Raw genomic sequence first — 19,422 nt, 5'->3', positions numbered from 1 at the left:
GTAATTTTCCTCCTGTATTTCAGATAATTTGTCCGGTTGAGGTTTAGTAGTTTCTTTCCTAATTAGAAGACAAATGGTTTAGAATGTGGTGTGAAGATAGCAGGTCTGATTGAGGAGTAACCGATCTTACCTGCTGGTGAGGAAGGAAGGATGGTTAGTGGTCCTCTGTGTTGGTGTATTTTCTCGGTGGTAGAGAAAGCTAAAATATTGAAAATTAGTTAATTCCAAAATCATGTCTACAGGTAAGGGTTTGGTGGTACCACACCTACCGGGAAGAAAAAGAGGATGTTGGTAAATAGCTTTTTAGGAAGCGAGTTACTATTGTCCAAGTGGTCTTTTTGGTCCGGTGACTTGGAGAATCAAAGAAACAATATAGGTAAGGTAACATAGGTTAGAATAAAGAACATATAATTTTATTAGGAATTGTAACTTTTAATTAAATCAATTACCTCTGGAAACAGTCCAGGGATGACTTGGAGAGAAAAGTGCTTATTATGGCACGTTCGTGGTGTAATCCATTTTAAACCGATAAAATATACAAATTTTTTAGTATCTCATTAGTATATCTCCAGCCTTATTCCTGCGCTAGTGAATTATTATACATACTCAGTTCTGTTATGTTGTCATCATGGTGTATCGATGAGGGGCAAAAGTGAGGTTGATCTGGGTGGGGGAATAAAATTGTGCTGGTTTGGTCAATTGGTGCTGTGGATGAAAGGAATAATGGAGGGGGGTGTAAGGAATGTATGGAGTCCTGTATGAAACTAAATAGTGTGAGGCCATGCCCCTTGTATGTAATTAGGTTTGCTAGAATGATATATGGGAGCTGTGTGTAAGAGGGTGAGGGGAAGGGGTGGAGACGGAGATAGGAGGGGGAAGCCAGGGGAGACGGGAAGGGGGTTTCTGGAACTCACCTGGAGAGGAGGAATAGGAGAGGTTGTAGAGCTGATCTAGTGTGTCTGAAAAAAAGATGATCAGGTTAGCCAATCTATTTCATGGTTGAGACCCTCTGTCAGTGTCTGGAGGGTGTGTATCCAGAACCACTCCCGTTGTTTAAGGAGTTTAATATGGTTACCACCTCGTCTGGGTACTTGTTCGATCACCTGGAACCTGAGTTGTGATACTGCATGCCTGGCGCTGGAGAAATGATGGGATAGTGGTAACAAGGTTTTGCCGCAATGAATCGTGGATTTATGGCTGGCAATATGGTCCCTGATGTGTTGAGTAGTTTCCCCTACGAATAGTAGACAACATGGGCATTTGATTACATACACCTTAAAGTCAGATTCTCTGCAGAATGAATGAGGACAGGTATGGTGAAAGAAGCAGACGTCGCAGCAGCGGATCTCAGAGGAGATGGGTCACACCATTTGTAGAAGCCCTAATATGACAAAATGGCAGAAAACCAGAGCAGTAGAAATTCTCATAAAGTGACTCAATTTTGAATATTATAACCCTCAGTGAATTAATCTATAGGAGTAGTGACTATTTTGACTGCAAAACCACTTTCCGGAAATTAGCACGCAGTGGATGTTGGAGCGTGAAAATTGCAAATATACTATTTTATTGCCCAACACATAGTGCCCAGATTGTGCTCCAGGGGACACACACCGTAAATTAAGTGAGTTCTTCTCATTATAGTAATGCCAAATACATGGATGCTAAATGTGGTTTGGGCGCACTGCAAGGCTCAGAAGTGAGGGGGAGATTTGACTTTGGGAGAGTGGATATTGCTGGATTGGTTTATGGAAGCCATGTTGCTTTTCAAGAGCCTTTGAGACCCTAATAATGTGGAAACTTCTGTTTTTCCACTGACAGATGATAGACCTGAGTGGGGACTTGTTTATTGTAAGATGAGTGGAAGTTTTTATTGGTATTATTTTCACCTACATAACATCATTTGGTGGCTTTTTATTCCATATTTGGGATCCAGAATGAGCAAACAGTTGGACACCACGCTGTACTGGTTAATCCTATGGGGTTTTCTATTAGACTGTGAACTGTCATTGTCTTGGTAAATCTTTCAATGTTTTTACATAACTTGCCATTTCTACAGACACTTTAAGTAGAAATGCTCAAAAATATAAAACTCAAGGATATTTTATTCAAAAATAATAATTGGTTTTATTCTTGGCAGATGACTGTGCCAGGAGATCAGAGGGACAGCTGACATCTTCAATTTTTAAATCCGATGATCTTGAGATACCACAGGATACAATTGAAGTGAATGCCATTACTCCAGATTTACCATCATCCCTTCACAGCAAAGATCTGTCATCTGATTCTTTAAAACAGGTCCTGTCTTCTGATTCATTACTGACTACTAAGGAAAATCATAGTCACAAAAGAGGCATTAAGAAACAAACTGCACCTAAAGCAACAAAGCCATTTTCACGTTCAGAATATGGAAATAGTCTTCTCAAAAAGTCTTTTCTTAAACCTCAAAAAACGTACACAGCAGAGAATAGATTTTTTTGTTTCAAGCAGGGGAAATGTTTTAACCGGAAATCAGATCTTGTTAGTCACCAGAGAAGTCACACAGGGGGGAAACCATTTTCATGTTCAGAATGTCGGAAATGTTTTAAAGAGAAATCAAGGCTAACCCAACATCTGAGAACTCACACAGGGGAGAAGCCTTTTTCCTGTTCAGAATGTGGAAAATGTTTTACAAGGAAATCAAATATTATCGTACATCAGAGAACTCACACAGGGGAGAAGCCTTTTTTCTGTTCAGAATGTGGAAAATGTTTTACAGGGAAATCAGATCTGAACAAACATCAGAGAACTCACACAGGGGAGAAACCATTTTCATGTTTAGAATGTGGGAAATGTTTTGCAAATAAATCATATCTTATCTCGCATCAGAGAACTCACACAGGGGAGAAGCCATTTTCATGTTCAGAATGTGGGAAATGTTTTGCAAATAAATCATATCTTATCTCACATCAGAGAACTCACACAGGGGAGAAGCCATTTTCATGTTCAGAATGTGGGAAACGTTTTACAGAGAAATCACATCTTATCGTACATCAGAGAACTCACACAGGGGAGAAGCCTTTTTCATGTTCAGAATGTGGGAAATGTTTTACCCATGAATCAGATGTTGTAATACACCAAAGGACCCACACAGGGGAGAAGCCATTTTCATGTTCAGAATGTGGAAAATGTTTTACAAGGAAATCAAATCTTGTCAAACATCAGAGAACTCACATAAGGGATAAGCCTTTTTTATGTTCAGAATGTGAGAAATGTTTTGCAAATAAATCAAATCTTATTGCACATCAGAGAACTCACACAGGGGAGAAGCCATTTTCATGTTCAGAATGTGGGAAATGTTTTGCAAAGAAATCAAATCTTGTCAAACATCAGAGAACTCACACAGGAAAGAAGCCTTTTTCATGTTCAGAATGTGGGAAATGTTTTAACCATGAATCAGAAGTTGTTATACACCACAGAATTCACACAGGGGAGAAGCTATTTTCATGTTCAGAATGTGGAAAATGTTTTACAAGGAAATCAGATCTTGTCAGACATCAAAGAACTCACACAGGGGAGAAGCCATTTTCATGTTCAGAATGTGGAAAATGTTTTAACCAGAAAGCGCATTTTGATAGCCACCGGAGAACCCACACGGGAAAACGCCGCAACTACACCCAACTGGTCTCTGTATAGACTAAAAAGACCCTAGCTGCCCAACTTAAAACACCACCTCGGATCTAACTCCGTAATAGGCCATTGAGGGGTTTCTTGTACCTCCCGAGGAACCAGAGGGGAGGCCACAACACACTGTCAACAAGGGGAAAGGAAAGTGTGAAGTAAGATACAAAAACTCTGGGTGAGAAACTAAAACACATTCATATAGGGCAAAGAAGTCAAGCTAAGAAGAATCAAAAATAAAAGGAATAAAAAGTATAATTTCCCAGAAACCTAATTGTGGAAGAAGGAAAAGTTGATGGAAGAGAAGGCAAACGGATGGAGAGGATAGTTTCACCTTTTTGGTGAAACTTACAAAATTCATCCTCACCCACGATTACTTTGAATTTGATAACCACATATATCTACAGGAGACTGATACAGAAATAGGAAGTATAATGGCTTAACAGTATCTTAATTTTCATGACCAAGCTTGAATGTGACTTCTTGTCCTCATGTCACATCAGGCCTCTGGCCTACTACCGTTATATTGACGATAGTTTAATCATCTGGACATAATCTGAGCAACAGCTAAAGAAGTTCCTTGAACACTTTAATCAATTTAATCCCACCATCAACTTAACACTCAACTACTTCTGTACTGAAATGAACTTTTTGGACGCCATCATTAAGTTACAGAACAATGAAATAGAGACGTCCATGTACCAGAAGCCAGTTGACCGTCCAACATCCCTTAAATGGGTCCGTTTCCATACAAAACACATAACCTCTATTGGCTACAGCCAGGCCATCCAATACAATTGGATATGTTCCAACGCTATGGACAGAGGCAAACACCTTGGTGGCCTCAGAAACACCTTTTTGAACCAGGGCTACCACCAAACAAGAATTGAAAACCAGATTGCAAGAGCCACCAGAATATCAAGGAATCATCTTCTAGATTTCAAAACTAAACAAGAAAGCAACCGCGTGCCTCTCGTAGTCACCTAAAATCCAAATCTGGAGGTGCTAATGGGAGCTGCATGGAAATTACAACAATCTATATTTCCAGACTCCCCACTTCTGTGATTTAGGCAGTCCTCTCCAACAGCTACAGGAACTTTTCCCTGCAGCCAGAAAAAATGTAAAACCTGTCTATTTATAATGACCACTGACCAGATAAAGATTCCCAACCCGCATCAGCACCACAAGATCCCAGGTGCTTTCAGCTGCATTACATCTAATATAGTGTACTTAATTATATGTACCAAATGTCCAGCTGGGGGTCTGTGTGTAGGGAAGACAGGGCAAAAATTTAGAACAAGGATGAATTCTCATCGCCACCCAATAAAAGAAAAAAGAATAGAGCTACCTGTGGCCAAACATTTTTTATCCCTGATCACAGCATCGTGGACATGAAATTACTTGTATTAAAATGTAACTTCAAATCTCAGAGAGACAAAAAAATTTGGGAGTACAATCTTATGACAATCTTTGACCTACTGTCACGGGTGTATCAGAGGTGACAGGTAGTCGCCCTGCAGTTGGTTGCAGGAGATCTCTATGTTTGGCATTACAGACATCTTAGATGAGAGGCTGTCTCTAAGACCTAGCGGCTACCTCCCTCTAGCTAATTGGCTCTCTGGCCTGGGTGTATAAATACCTGGTGTGTCTGAGAGGGAGGTGCCGGCTATATTCATTTCTACTTGTGAAGGCTTAGCAAGAGAAGTACTGCGTCATCTCTGGAGCTTGAGGCCAAGTGCACATTTGTCTAGACTTCATCTAAAGCTAAGCAATCTCCCCCCTGTTTGTTTACCCTTGTTGTCTATAGAGTTTAGTGAGATCGACTAGTGCTCATCTCCTCCCTTCCCTAGCCTTAGCCATACGCCAGGGAAAGCCAGGGTGAGGCACGTGTGCGGCAATTAGCGAGGAGCCAATATAGTGACGGTAGTTGAGACAGGGTGACCAGACTAGGAGATCTCCACTTCCCCCTTTCCCTAGTGTCTGGGCTCCCTTTCCCTCTTCCCTCTGTGTTCACTTAGTCGTTCCCACATCTGGGAAAGACTACATCTTAGTCTTTCACACACTCAGAGCAGCAATGAATGTATGTATATCGCATGTATTTATGTCTTTGTACATCAACTAAGGAATGTGCTCCTCAGACCATTTTGGGAGCATCACAATCATGGACCAGACCTCAATCACAGGACAATAAAACGTTCACACTCCTTATGTATGAGCTGTGTCAATATTTACGGCCACAACTGCTTCTCCCTCTCCAATACTGATAGTTCTGCTTCATATCACTTGTCTTATCTACTGCATTATTCCTGTGCCCTGCTGTGTATGAATATGTGACTCTTCAGATTGTGATATAGTATGCGTGATGAAGATACCTGAGTAGTCTTGAAAGCTTGCAATTTACCATCTTTTCAGTTAGCCATTAAAAGGTATCAACCACTGAGGGCTCTCAAATCTTAATATTTTTCTATCTACTGGCTAACACGATACAATTAGGCTGCGTGCACACGATGCAGAAATGAAGCAGAAAATTTCTGCAGCATTTCTGCATCTCCCTGGCAGAAAAAACGCATGTAGATTGTGCATGCGTTTTTCCTGCAGAATACATGCGGATTCACATGCGTATCCACATGCGTTAATGCATGTGTTTCCGCATATGGACTGACAAGCACTTTCAAGGCGATAGCATCACTTGGAAAGTGCTTGAGAACTAGGTCACACTATATAAATCCATGCAAACGGCATGGATTTATATAGAGTGACCGTAAAAATAGAAAAATAAAGCTATACTTACCTCCGATGCTGCCGCGTATGCTGTCGCGCTCCTTCCTGGCTCCTTCCTGGCTTGCCGGCATCTCGCGAGACAGCCTGCGGTCACATGACCGCGACGTCATCTCAGGTCCTGGAAGGAGAAGCGCTGCAGGGGCCGCCGGACAGGTGAATATAAACTTTATTTTTTATTTTATTCTTTTTTTTACAGGTACAATGGTACCCAGGTCTGGATGAGAGTCTTCTCTCCTCCAGACCTGGGTACCATCCGCACATTGAAATGCATATTATCCGCTTGTACAGATGTACAGACACGGATTCTATGCGTCTCAATGCAAGTCAATGGCGGCCATTCCGCTGCGCTTCCGCAAAATTAATGAACATGTTGCGGATTTATGAGCGCTACAGAAACGCTGCGGAAAAATCCACAGCATGTGCATTGACATTGCGGAATGCCATTGGGGACCATGGGGTGCGGATTACCATGCGTTTTTGATGCGTTTCTGCTGCGGAGACGCATGAAAAACGCATCGTGTGCACGCAGCCTAAAACATATTTTTTTCTAAAATTTTTGCTAAACTTGAGAAATGTGTTTTTTTTTCTGTCCAGGAAGTTTCATTCATGGGTTTCATTTTATCAGCTGATGGGTTTAAGATGGATCCAGGGAAGGTTTTTATGTTATGGTTTTCATCCCCATTTTGGTGAATTTTCTAAGATAAGTTCTGAATGTCCTGGGGTGGAGGTCGTCCTACAGAAACATGGGGATGTTACATAGAGTAGGTTGAAAAAGACCTAGGTCCATAAAGTTCACCCTTTGTCCACCAATTATAAATTTTTGTCACTAAATTATCTATAACCTACAATGAGATTTGTACTGAGGAAATCATCCAGCCCTTTTTTTCAAATTTGTTAGTGTTTACCATTACTACCTCTTATGGTAGAGCGTTCCACAGTCTGACTGCTCTAACTGTAAAGAACCCTTTCCCGCTTGCCAGAATAGCCATTCTTCCACCTGTAATAAGTGCCCCTTAGTCCTTAGTATGGTCTATGGATGGAATAATAGAGAGGAGATGATGGCGTGCACTCTGTCACAGCTGAGGTGCTGATGTAATGGGCATGGGCTCCAATAGTTCAAATATAATTCATCGCACACTCCAGAGGTGAAGATGCAAAAATTCATTTATTAACATAAGAAATAAAGAAATAGAAGTATCAAACGAATCGTGGATGGCGACAAAACAAGATGTTTCGGCCTATTAGTTGGCCTGTTCGCTACTGTAAAAAAGAACAGAAATTATCAGGTACATTGGCCACAGGAATTACATGAAAATAATTATAAAAAATTCCAAACAGAGTTTGACAGCAGAGTATGATGAAGGAGGGGGGTGGGGGTTGGACAGGAGTGGGGAGGGGGAGGGAGAGATAAGTAGATACTTGGGTCTATACAATATATACAGCAAACATATTTACAAAAATACCATAGAAAACCCAGTAGAGAATACGTAAGTTCCTTACTTATAAATTGGTTTGTAGACAAGTCAGACGTAAATAGAAGGCAAAGGGGGAAGATTCACAAGGGCGAGGGACTGTAATATAAAGGGAATATCATGAGAAACACACAGCCTGCACATAGAGAGCGAGAAGTTATATGTAGATGAATACCTTGTACTTGTCCCATATACAGGTAGGGCTATTCAGGCCTGGAAAGACAGGTCAGAGTAAAATGAGGAGCAACTTAGAGATCAGTGTGCTAACAGGTTCTGCATACTAGCAGCGGACAATCCATTGATTAGCATGTCAGTACCTTAAATGAGGATAAATTTCACCTGGGTCCAGTGGGCCATGGAGATCCAGCATCCTGTGAGTGAGGGGGTAGTTAGAGGGGCGCTCCCGTGCCTTGCTGCTTCAGGCTTTGGTGTTACACTGGCCTGGGGGCCTTTTTTGGTGGCTGATTGCTGGACCGGAAGTGTGGCATCATTGGGGGCATGGCGCCGGAAGTGACAAGGTGCTGGTGCTCTCACACTGCAGAGAGATGCCAGTTGTTATGGTGATGAGGGTAAGCAGAGCGCACAATGTTCTTAGGCTAGTATGCAGTGATAACTCTGCATGATGTCACAGGGGAAAACAGTAAAAGCCTTCATTAGGAGTGTGGCAAGCTAGGGGCATCTGTGAATGCTTGGGAATTACACTGAGTAGAAAACTGAATATAACAATGAGCTGATGACAGACATGAGACATGCTAATAGGAAGTAATAATAGCACAGATATGTGACATATTGGAAATATAGCAATGTGCTGAACACATGGGGGGGTGCCAAATGGAGATGATGATATGTAAATGGGGTCAGGAGTAATTGAGACGTGCTGAATGGGGGTGATAGTACCAGAACTGATTATGGGAGAGTGGCAAATATTATATGGAGAGACCAATGATAGGGAAATAGTAATTTTGGAAGAGGTACATCTGCCGCAGAGGGTGAGGATAAGATGATGGGATGGTGATGGAGTAATAGGGGGGTATGGTGTTATCAGAGAAGAAAGAGGATATACACTATGTGGGACATTGGTTATTGCATTATGCTAGGTGGGCACTCACCCTGTTGTACAGTAGGATTCATTGGGTCTGTGGAAAAATGAATGTATTAGTAAATCCATTCAATCTCCCTATTGAGGCCTTTGGGAGATGACGTTTGTAAGGTGTATATCCAGTATGATGCTCGTTGTTTCAATAATTAGACATGATTCCCGCCCCTCCTTGGTCTAGCTACATGCTCTATCACTTGGAAAAGTAGTTTGGCCACTGTGTGTTTTGAAAACAGACAGCATAGCCAGAACAATAAACAACATTTTTAGAAAATAGCAAAAGGCAATGGTACTCACCAGCCAAAGTTTCAAGAGAAATGCACACCAGGACGTGGCCGGCCCCCTTTTGTTAGAAGGAGGTAACACAGGTGCAGAATGCTGATGAGCAATCGCCCTCCTGGTGAGCATTTCTCTTGAAACTTTGGCTGGTGAGTACTATTGCCTTTTACTATTTTCTAAAAATTCTGTCTATTGTTCTGGCTATGCTGTCTGTTTTTAATGTTAGAGTAGGGACTCGCAAAACCGTGAGGACCCTTGACGATGGGTTGCGATCTTACGTATTTTGGCCAAAATATTAACTAATACCTCATCTGATATTTTTTGCACTTTTTTTTATCTGCCAGGGCACGGCCAGGGCCAGTAATGGCGACCTTGTGAGTTGGGGCTTCGCAACTCTGCGATGCACGGATAGGGTGCCGAGCATCCCGCCTAGTCGAATAGTAGGGGCGTGTAATAGGATGCTGGCTAGGCACGGTGCCGCGAGTGTGTGAATTGCACCCTACTGCAAGTTTCATCTGTGTGCAGTTTTAGTGCTAGGCAATCGCCCCTCCAGTGAGAGTGGATGAGGGCAATTGTTCATCAGCATTCTGCACCTGTGTTACCTCCTTCTAACAAAAGGGGGCCGGCCGTGTCCTGGTGTGCATTTCTCTTGAAACTTTGGCTGGTGAGTGCTATTGCCACTGTGTGTTTTGCTTTGGAGAAGTGGTCTGGGAGTGGTAACCAATGTTTAGCACAGCGAATGGTAGATTTGTGGCTTGCTATACGATCTCTTATGTGTTATGTGGTCTTGCCTACATAAAGTAGGCCACATGGACAATTTACAACGTAAATTACGAAATTGGAGTCACAGGTAAAATAACCCTTAATGGTTTCAAATTTGATAATGTTTGAAAAGGCATCACAGCTGAGACAGGGGAAGGAGTAAACGTTGATATGGAGTGGTATGTGAGCTGCCTATGTCGGCTCTAATGACTTTATCTTTAATGTTGGGGGCACGCTTCATGCACATTATGGCTGGATTTGAAAAGGCAGAAATCTCGGGGTAGGCCCTAGTGAGAAGGGGCAAATGTTTTTTAATGGTAGTATGGACTTTTGACATCAGGGGGTGATATGTGTGAACAAAATGGACATGTTCAACATTAGAGGTAGGAGGGGGTGAGGGTTCCTCTCTGTTCTAGCGCTCTGGTTCTTTCTATATCAAGAAGTTTGGTGGGATAGCTCCTCTCCTGGAATTTCTGTGACATGGTTTGCAGGCGTTGGGATTGGAGGTCATGATTGGTGACAATGTGGATGACTCTGTGGAATTGAGAGCGAGGGAGGCTATTCTTGGTAGTTCTAGGGTGACAGCTAGAATAGTGTAACAGACTTATATTACAGCCAGTTGGTTTGGAAAATAGGCCGGTCATGAGATTACCATTTTCATCTTTTACAACTAGGGTGTCCAGGAAGGAGATTTGTTTTAGGTCATGATTGAGTGTAAATTACAGCTCTGTTCTAATGGAATTGAGCGAGTTGAAAAGCAAATGAGTGTCTCAACTGGTCTCTGCCAGATGCAAAAAATATCGATGTAGCGACAAGAGTTCATGAGTATAGACAAATTCTTCCTCACACCTATGCATATACACATTTGCATAGGCCGCCACCACATTGATGCCCATCACGGTTCCCCTCTCCTGTACGTAATAGTCGTCTCCAAACATGAAGAAATTTTCGTGGAGTACTAATGAGAGGAGTTCAAGGCAGAAATCAACAGAGTTAGATGAGAGGTTGGACTGTAAAAGGAGGTGCGAAGAGGTTTCCAGACCTCTGGTGTGGGTGATGGATGTATACAGGCTATTAACATCCAGTGTGACCAATAAACTGTGTGTGGGAATGCCTGAAATGTTCATGATGATGCTTAGGAATTTACTTGTATCGAGCAAAAAAGCTTGTGTATTCTGGACTACTGGTGTTAGAATTTTTTCAAGGTATATTGTTGTGACAAGATAGTGTCAGTGGAGGCCACAATTGGTCGGCTAGGTGGTTTCGTCAGTGATTTGTGGATTTTTGGTATAATGTAGAACACCGGGGTTGTCGGGTGGGGGTTGGTCAGAAATGTCACAGTCTTAGAATCTATAGTATTTATATCATGATGTCGATTGAGAACCTCTCGGATTTTAGAGCGGATAGTGCTGGTGGGATCATGGCTAATCTTCCTATATGTAGTTGTGTTGGCTAATTGGCAATTAATTTCTTCAACATAGAATGTCCGGTCCATGATAACCGTAGCTCCCCCCTTGTCAGACGGCTTGATTACTATGTGTTTATTGTTCTGCATGGCGCTGCGGGCCCTTTTTTCCTCACCAGAAATATTTTGATGTGTGGGGAAGAAGCCTAGGTGTTGCTGATGCTATAGGCTCTTGATGTCCCTATCTATCAAGGCTATCGTGGTCTCTGCTGCGTGATTCGTATGTGGAGGATTAAAGGAAATTGTATTGCTAAACCTAGAGCTGCTGTGGAGAGTTCCGGGGCAGGGACGCCCCATGGTGGAGGCACCCTGTTCACGGAGGTCTCCTTTTACTCTGATCTGTCTTTCCAGGCCTCAATAGCCCTACCTGTATATGGGACAAGTACAAGGTATTCATCTACATATAACTTCTTCCTCTCTGTGTGAAGCCTGTTTCTCATCATATTCCCTTTACATTACAGTCCCTCACCCTTGTGGATCTTCCCTCTTTGCCTTCTATTTAAGTCTGACTTGCCTACAAACCAATTTACAATTAAGGAAATTGCGTATTCTCTACCGTACTTTCTATGGTAATTTTGTAAATATGCTGTAAATATGTTTGCTGTATATATTGTATAGACCCTAGTATCTACCTATCTCTGCCTCCCCCTCCCCACTCCTGTCCAACCCCCACCCCCCTCCTTCATCATCCCCTGCTGTCAAACTCTGTTTGGAATTTTTTATAATTATTTTCATGTAATTCCTGTGGCCAATGTACCTGATAATTTCTGTTCATTTTTACAGTAGCGACCAAAATGATTAAGGCCAACTAATAGGCCGAAACGTCTTGTATTGTTGCCATCCACGATTGGTTTGATACTTCTATTTCTTTATTTCTTATATTAATAAATGATTTTTTGCATCTTCACCTCCCGAGTGTGCGATGAATCATATTTGAACTATGGATGAAATAAGTCAGCTAGAGATAGTCACCATCGTGCTCTCCAGAAACCCCAAAGCATCACCTAAGAATAAGAGTAAATCATCAGCATACAATGCCGCCTTCTCTTCCTTGGTCCATATTTAAATCTCAGACGTTTTACTAATTATTGCCACAAGAAGTTCAATTGCTATTGCAAACAATAAGGGAGACAGGGGGCTCTCTTGACTTGTATCTCTGTGCAACAAAAAATGATTAGACCTAGAGCCACTCGCTCCTATTTTGGCCTTTGGGTCCAAATAAAGCAATTGCACCCATTTTATAAATTTGTCACCAAAATCCATCTGCTGCAATGTAGCCCACAAATATGGCCATTCTACACTGTCAAAGGCCTTAGCTGCGCCCAAAGACAGGATCACCCTCTGACCAATATTATCAGCCCTTGCTTGCATATTAATATAAAGCCTTCTGAAATTGATCACAGTGGACTTATTGGGCATAAATCCATACTGATCGGGGTGTATTATTGAGATTACTTTTGAGAGTCTGTTAGGAATAAGTTTGACGTCTATAGGATGCCGGCAAGCTGGGGGCCTTGCCTTGTTTAGGTCATACCATAGTTATGGCTTTCTGCATGGCAATGATCCCCTCAAAACATGAATTGTATACCTCGAATAGCAGTGTAGTAGTAATACTTCCTTATATCTTATATACTTCCACTGGAAGACCATCTATTCCCAGTACTTTATCGTTGGCCATTGAGCTCAGTTCCCATTCTAAATCTTGTATATCAAGTGATTCATCTAATAAATTCCGAGAGAGTCTAAGAAAAAGGCCGGAAGCTTTAGAAACCGCTTCTTCCTTCCTGCATCTCCCAACTCCTGAAACACCATTTTATCCTGCTGCTTAGTCCGGGATTTAGCTGCTGAGATTTATTTTTGAAATATTCCTCTAATGTCGGCCTTCATGGCTTCCCATACATAGAAAATAGAAGTTGTATTTTTATTAATCACAAGGTTCTCTATGTTCCTTCAATTTTCCCTTAAAAGTCTATAACTTGCATCCAAAAGGGGTTTAATTTCCCTGTGGGTCACGGGCCTGGCCGGACATGTGAGCGGATGTGCGGCAGAAGAAGGGGTTTCTGAATATAAAATAATACAGAGAATAGCTAATTTACGTAGCTCTCGGGGACTAATCTCAATAATTTATAACATTGTCCTGGATAAGATATTGACAAATCATCCTATACGTTCAAAGGAAAAATGCCCTATAGAAGAAAACCATTGGCTAAATATATTGGAAAGAATCCCACAATTATCTTTAAGCGAATTCCACAGACTGTCTCATATATATGTGATACACCAGGTATATAGGACGCCTCAATTCTTATATAGTATTGGATTTCGTTCAAGTCCTCATGTTCTAGGTGCAAAATTCACTCAGCAGATATGTTGCTTCATATGATGTGGGATTGTCCTAAACTAATGTCCTTTGTAAAGGAGTTGTAGCAATGTTTAACAGGGTTTATTCAGTTAATGCAAAGCTTTCACTACTAGTATATATACTACGATATGTTGAAGATCTGACTATTGATGAGCAAGACAAAATAGCGGTGGCACGTATGTTATATATGGTGAGGAAGTTAACAGGCCAAAAATGGATAACAGACCAGGAGCCTATGAGGTTAGAATTTATAGACAAAGTTAATTGGATAGTAAATATGGAAAAAGGTATATACCTAAACAGAGACTCTATCTCTAAATTTGATAAGTTATGGAATTTATGGATTGATCCGGTTTTGGGGTCTAAGGTATTGCAGAGATTCCGCATAGGTCTCTTTTGACTCCACGTTTTATGTGACACTTTAGACTTCCCCAAGAATAAACAAGTATTTTCATAAATTATAAAAAGCTAAAATGTTTATTGTTATTGTGACCCAGCATACTGCTATCTAAGCTGGAAAAGAATATATTTTTTTTGCAGAGCCGAGAAACATAAACACTACATGTGAAATGTTTGTTACTGTTGGGGGGTAGAGGACTGTGTTCCTCTAATGTTTATGTTGATGTTTTTTGGAAAACTTTATAAAAATTAATAAAAAACATTTGATTTAAATAAAATGATGCTGATGGCTTCCTAGATCCCTGATATCTCATTGGATGAATCCACCTTCTCTCCCTTCTGTGCTTCTGAATGTGCTCATATGGCTCACTGCTCATGCTACTAGAGCATAACATTCGCCTCCATATGAAAAATGTTCTAATTACTTGGAGAAATTGTGAAAGCTCTTTTCTATAGAATTTACAACCTGGAGGATCCACCTACCCCCTGGGATTAGGAGACAATGACCGTTACCTGCCCAGGTCTGTAAACTATAAAGCCAAATGACAGTGTACGTAGAATGTGCTGACAAATTAGAAAATCACTTGAAGAAAAATATTATGATGGGTCTGTAAGAGAAAGTGGAGGGTAATGATGGTGTTGGCTTCCTAGAAGCCTGATATTTTATTGGATGAATCTACCTTCTCTCCATTCTGTGCTGCTGAATGTGCTCATATGGTCCCTACAAGACCAGGTCCAGTCTTTCTGTCCAAACTTCACTTTTATGATAACATTAAATGTGCAGTGAGGCCAAGTGTGAATTTCTGTACAATAACAACAGAGTTTCCCTTTATCCTGACTGTTCAATTTCTTTTCAAACCGACTAACTTCAAACATAATTGTGATAAACTATACAGAAAACATTACACCTGTGCCATGATGTATCTCTAAGCTGTGCGTGGCTGATGGCTGTAATATACATTTATTCCCGCCTGCAGGAGATGTGTTGGCATGGCTCGAGCCCTGGTTATTATTATTTATTATTATAGCGCCATTTATTCCATGGCGCTTTACATGTGAAAAAGGGGTATAATGCTAGAACAAGTACAACAATCTTGAACACAATGTGACAGCGACTGGTACAGGAGGAGCGAGGACCCTGCCTGCGAGGGCTCACAATCTACAAGGGATGGGTGAGGATACAGTAGGTGAGGGTAGAGCTGGTCGTGCAGTGGTATGGTGGAGCGGTGGTTACTGCAGGTTGTAGGCTTGTCGGAAGAGGTGGGTCTTCAGGTTCCTTTTGAAGGTTTCCACGGTAGGAGAGAGTCTGATACGTTGGGGTAGAGAGTTCCAGAGTAGGGGGGAATCATGGGAGAAATGTTGTATGCGATTGCGGGAGGAGGAGATAAGAGCGGAGTAAAGAAGGAGATCTTGTGAGGATCGGAGGTTGCGTGCGGGTATGTAACGGGAGACTAGGTCAGAGATATATGGAGAAGACGGGTTTTGAATGGCTTTGTATGTCATGGTTAGGGTTTTGAACTGGAGTCTCTGAGCAATGGGGAGCCAGTGAAGAGATTGACAGAGAGGAGAGGCCGGGGAATAGCGGGGGGACAGGTGGATTAGTCGGGCAGCAGACTTTAGGATAGATTGGAGGGGTGCACGAGTGTTAGAGGGGAGGCCACAGAGCAGGAGGTTGCAGTAGTCAAGGCGGGAGATGATGAGGGTGTGCATTAGTGTTTTTGCAGATTCATGGTTGAGTAATGTGCGGATCCGGGAGATATTTTTGAGTTGGAGTCGGCAGGAAGTGGAAAGGGCTTGGATATGTGGTTTGAAGGAGAGATCAGAGTCCAGGGTTACCCCAAGGCAGCGAGCTTGAGGGACTGGGGAGAGTGGGCAGCCATTGACATTGATAGATAGGTCAGTTGGGGGGGGTTGAATGAGATGGCGGAAAGATGATGAATTCTGTTTTGTCCATGTTAAGTTTTAGAAATCTGGCAGAGAAGAAGGATGAAATAGCAGACAGACATTGTGGGATTTTGGTTATTAAGGAGGTGATATCGGGTATAGAGAGGTAGATCTGTGTGTCATCAACATAGAGGTGATAATGAAAGCCATGAGATTCTATGAGCTGTCCCAGGCCTAAAGTGTAGATGGAGAAGAGCAGCGGTCCTAGAACTGAACCTTGGGGGACACCGACGGGGCGAGATGAGGTGGTGTGTGAGTGGGAGACACTGAATGTCCTGTCTGTTGTGTATGAGGATATCCAGGATAGGGCCAAGTCTGTGATGCCGAGAGATGAGTCTGTAGTAAGAGGGAATGGTCCACTGTGTCAAAGGCAGATGACAGGTCTAGGAGGAGGAGGACAGAGTAGTGTCGCTTAGATTTGGCGGTTAGTAGGTCGTTGGTGACTTTAGTCAGTGCAGTTTCAGTAGAATGGTGCGGTCGGAAACCAGATTGTAGGTGGTCGAAGAGGGAGCAGGAGGAGAGGTGGGAGGACAGCTCAGAGTGGACATGTTGTTCCAGTTGTTTTGAGGCATAGGGGAGAAGTGATATGGGGCGATAGCTAGACACAGAGGGATGGGTCAAGAGAGGGCTTTTTGAGGATGGGTGTGATTGAGGCATGTTTGAAGCATGAGGGGAAGACACCAGTTGTTTATGACAGGTTGAAGAGGTGGGCTAGGGTTGGGATAAAGATAGTGGTAAGGTTTGGGATGAGGTGGGACGGGATAGGGTCAAGTTTACAGGTGGTGAGGTGTGATTTGGAGAGTAGAGAGGAAAGTTGATCTTCAGAAATGGTGGAGAAGGTGGTTTTGGAGGAAGAGGGTTGAGTAGGTGTGGGGAGGGGCTGTGGGGGCTTTAGGCTAAAGCTTTGTCTGATGGTGTCAATATTCTGCTTGAAGAATGAAGCAAAATCTTCGGCTGAAATAAGAGGAGAGGGAGGAAGCACTGGGGGACGGAGGAGAGAATTGAAGGTGTTGAATAGTTGTTTGGGGTTGTGAGACAGGGAGGATATGAGAGGTGCGAAGTATGTTTGTTTTGCTGCAGTGAGTGTGGACTTGAAGGTAGTGAGGGACTGCTTGAATGCGATGAAGTGCTCATTGGAGTGGGACCTTTTCCATCTACGCTCAGCAACCCTGGAGGCCCGTCGCAGTTGTTTAGTTAGGCTGGTGTGCCAGGGTTGTCTGTTGATTGTGCGAGCCTTGGTATGTGTGAGGGGGCGACCGAATCGAGAGCTGCAGAGGCTGTGGTGTTGTATAAAGTGGAAGCAACATCTGCATCATGTAAGGAACTAATGTCTGTAAGAGGGAGGAGGGATTCAGAGAGTGAGTGTAGGTCAAGGTGTTTGAGATTTCTGCTAGGGTATGCAAGTTTGTGGAGTGGGGATTGTTGCCCTGGGGAGGAGAGAGAAGAGAATGTGAGTAGGTTGTGGTCAGAAAGAGGGAGAGGTGAGTTAGAGAGGTTAAATAGGGAACAGAGGTGGGTGAAGATGAGGTCCAGTGTGTGGCCGTCTTTGTGGGTGGGTGTGGAAGACCACTGAGTAATACCGAAGGAGGAAGTAAGGGAGAGAAGCTTAGAGGCAGCTGAGAGGGAAGTGTCAATGGGGATGTTAAAGTCGCCCATGAGGATAGTGGGGATGTCAACGGAGAGGAAATGAAGTAGCCAAGTGGTGAAGTGGTCAAAGAAAGTGGTGGTTGATCCTGGCGGGCAGTAGATGACAGTCAGTTGGAGGTTGGAGGGGGATTAGATGTGCACGCAGTGCACTTCAAAAGAGAGGAGAGTAATTGAGGGTGGCAGTTGGATATGGGTGAAGGAGCAGTTATCTGAGAGGAGGAAACCTATTCCTCCACCGTGCTTGCCGGTGGGGCGGGGAGTATGGGAGAGGTGGAATCCGCCATACGAAAGTGCAGCAGCAGAGGCCGTGTCAGAGGGGGTGAGCCAGGTTTCAGTGATGCCGAGGAAGGAAAGCTTGTTAGTGATGAAGAGATCGTGAATGTAGGAAAGTTTGTTGCAGACGGAGCAAGCGTTCCATAGAGCTCCTGTTAGGGGGACTGGGGAAGCAGGGGCTGGGGGGATGGGTATAAGGTTAGAAGGGTTACGAGAGTTTGGGATAGATCATGGGTAGGAGGTGGAAGTGACAGTAGGGATGTGGTGAGGAGGGCCGGGATGTGGAGAGATGTCGCCGGCAGTAAGGAGGAGCAGCGAAAATGTTAGTAGGTGGGAGCAGGAGAGGGCATGAGGTGGCTGTCTGTGTTTGGAAACAAAGGATTGTATGTTGAGGAATAGCTCTCAGGAGGAGGTGAGATGGGTGGGGAGAATGGAGGGAGAGATGAAAAGTTCCTTACTAGGTGTAAGGATTAGGGGTGGTTGTAAGAAGTGAAGGATTAAGGGGGTGAGAGTGAAAACAAAGACAAACATTGTTTACTGGGACTTAGTGTCCAGTTACCCTCAGGTTCAATTCAGGATTAATTCAAATTTCAGACACTTTAGCTAATGGACACTTAAGGTGATGGACACAGACTAAAGTCTTTCATGGATTCACTGTGGTTTCATGGATTCACTCCACGTCATAAATTCCATTATGTTTTCAATCCTAAGGAATTCAGATTACTGCACAATCTCTCCTGAAATGGGGGCACTAATACTTTCTACTCTTCTGGTCAGGACTGCACTATTATAAAAAATTATCTTTAACCCTCCGTCAGGGGCAACTGATCTGACAAGCGCAGCTCACTTAGTTTCATTTCTCTATTTTCAGTGGTTTGTCTGGTTAGTGTTACTTTTCTGGTTAGTAAACTTTTTTTTTTCCACCTGATTATGTGTATTCTCATTTACTACATTCCTATTAAGGTAACTGATCACTTTTAGAGCATTGAAATTAAAAAAAAAGGAAAATATAGCCAATTTTCTAGCCTGTGCCTGGCAGGCGCAATGCCCCTAAACTCATTATGAAACATATTGCCCCTGACGGAGGGTTAAATGTCAAATATTTCTGACAGAAAATATTGGCCCTAACGATTCGGGCAGCACGGTGGCTCAGTGGTTAGCACTGCAGCCTTGCTACTGGGGTCCTGGGTTCAAATTCCAACAAGGACAACGTCTGCAAGGAGTTTGTATGTTCTTCCCAAGTTTGCATGGGTTTCCTCCAGGTACTCCGGTTTCCTCCCACATT

The 19,422-nt window shown here is 42.9% G+C and overlaps 1 protein-coding gene across 1 annotated transcript in view; it reads left to right on the top strand.

The window, feature by feature from the left end:
- The window catches only part of LOC141182612 (uncharacterized), a 55,714-nt gene that overhangs the window by 20,117 nt on the left and 16,175 nt on the right, over positions 1-19,422 (top strand). The window contains exons 7-8 of the mRNA XM_073660771.1: positions 2,138-3,525; positions 16,041-16,045. Coding sequence (XP_073516872.1) covers positions 2,138-3,525; positions 16,041-16,045 — 1,393 coding nt within the window. The remainder of the gene's footprint in view (positions 1-2,137; positions 3,526-16,040; positions 16,046-19,422) is intronic.

Source organism: Phyllobates terribilis, unplaced genomic scaffold, assembly GCF_046119375.1.
Source record: "Phyllobates terribilis strain yellow unplaced genomic scaffold, ASM4611937v1 Scaffold_35__1_contigs__length_13245226, whole genome shotgun sequence".
Lineage (NCBI taxonomy): Eukaryota > Metazoa > Chordata > Amphibia > Anura > Dendrobatidae > Phyllobates > Phyllobates terribilis.
The sequence above is the reverse complement of the archived record's forward strand: the minus strand, read 5'-3'. Positions and strand labels throughout refer to the sequence as shown.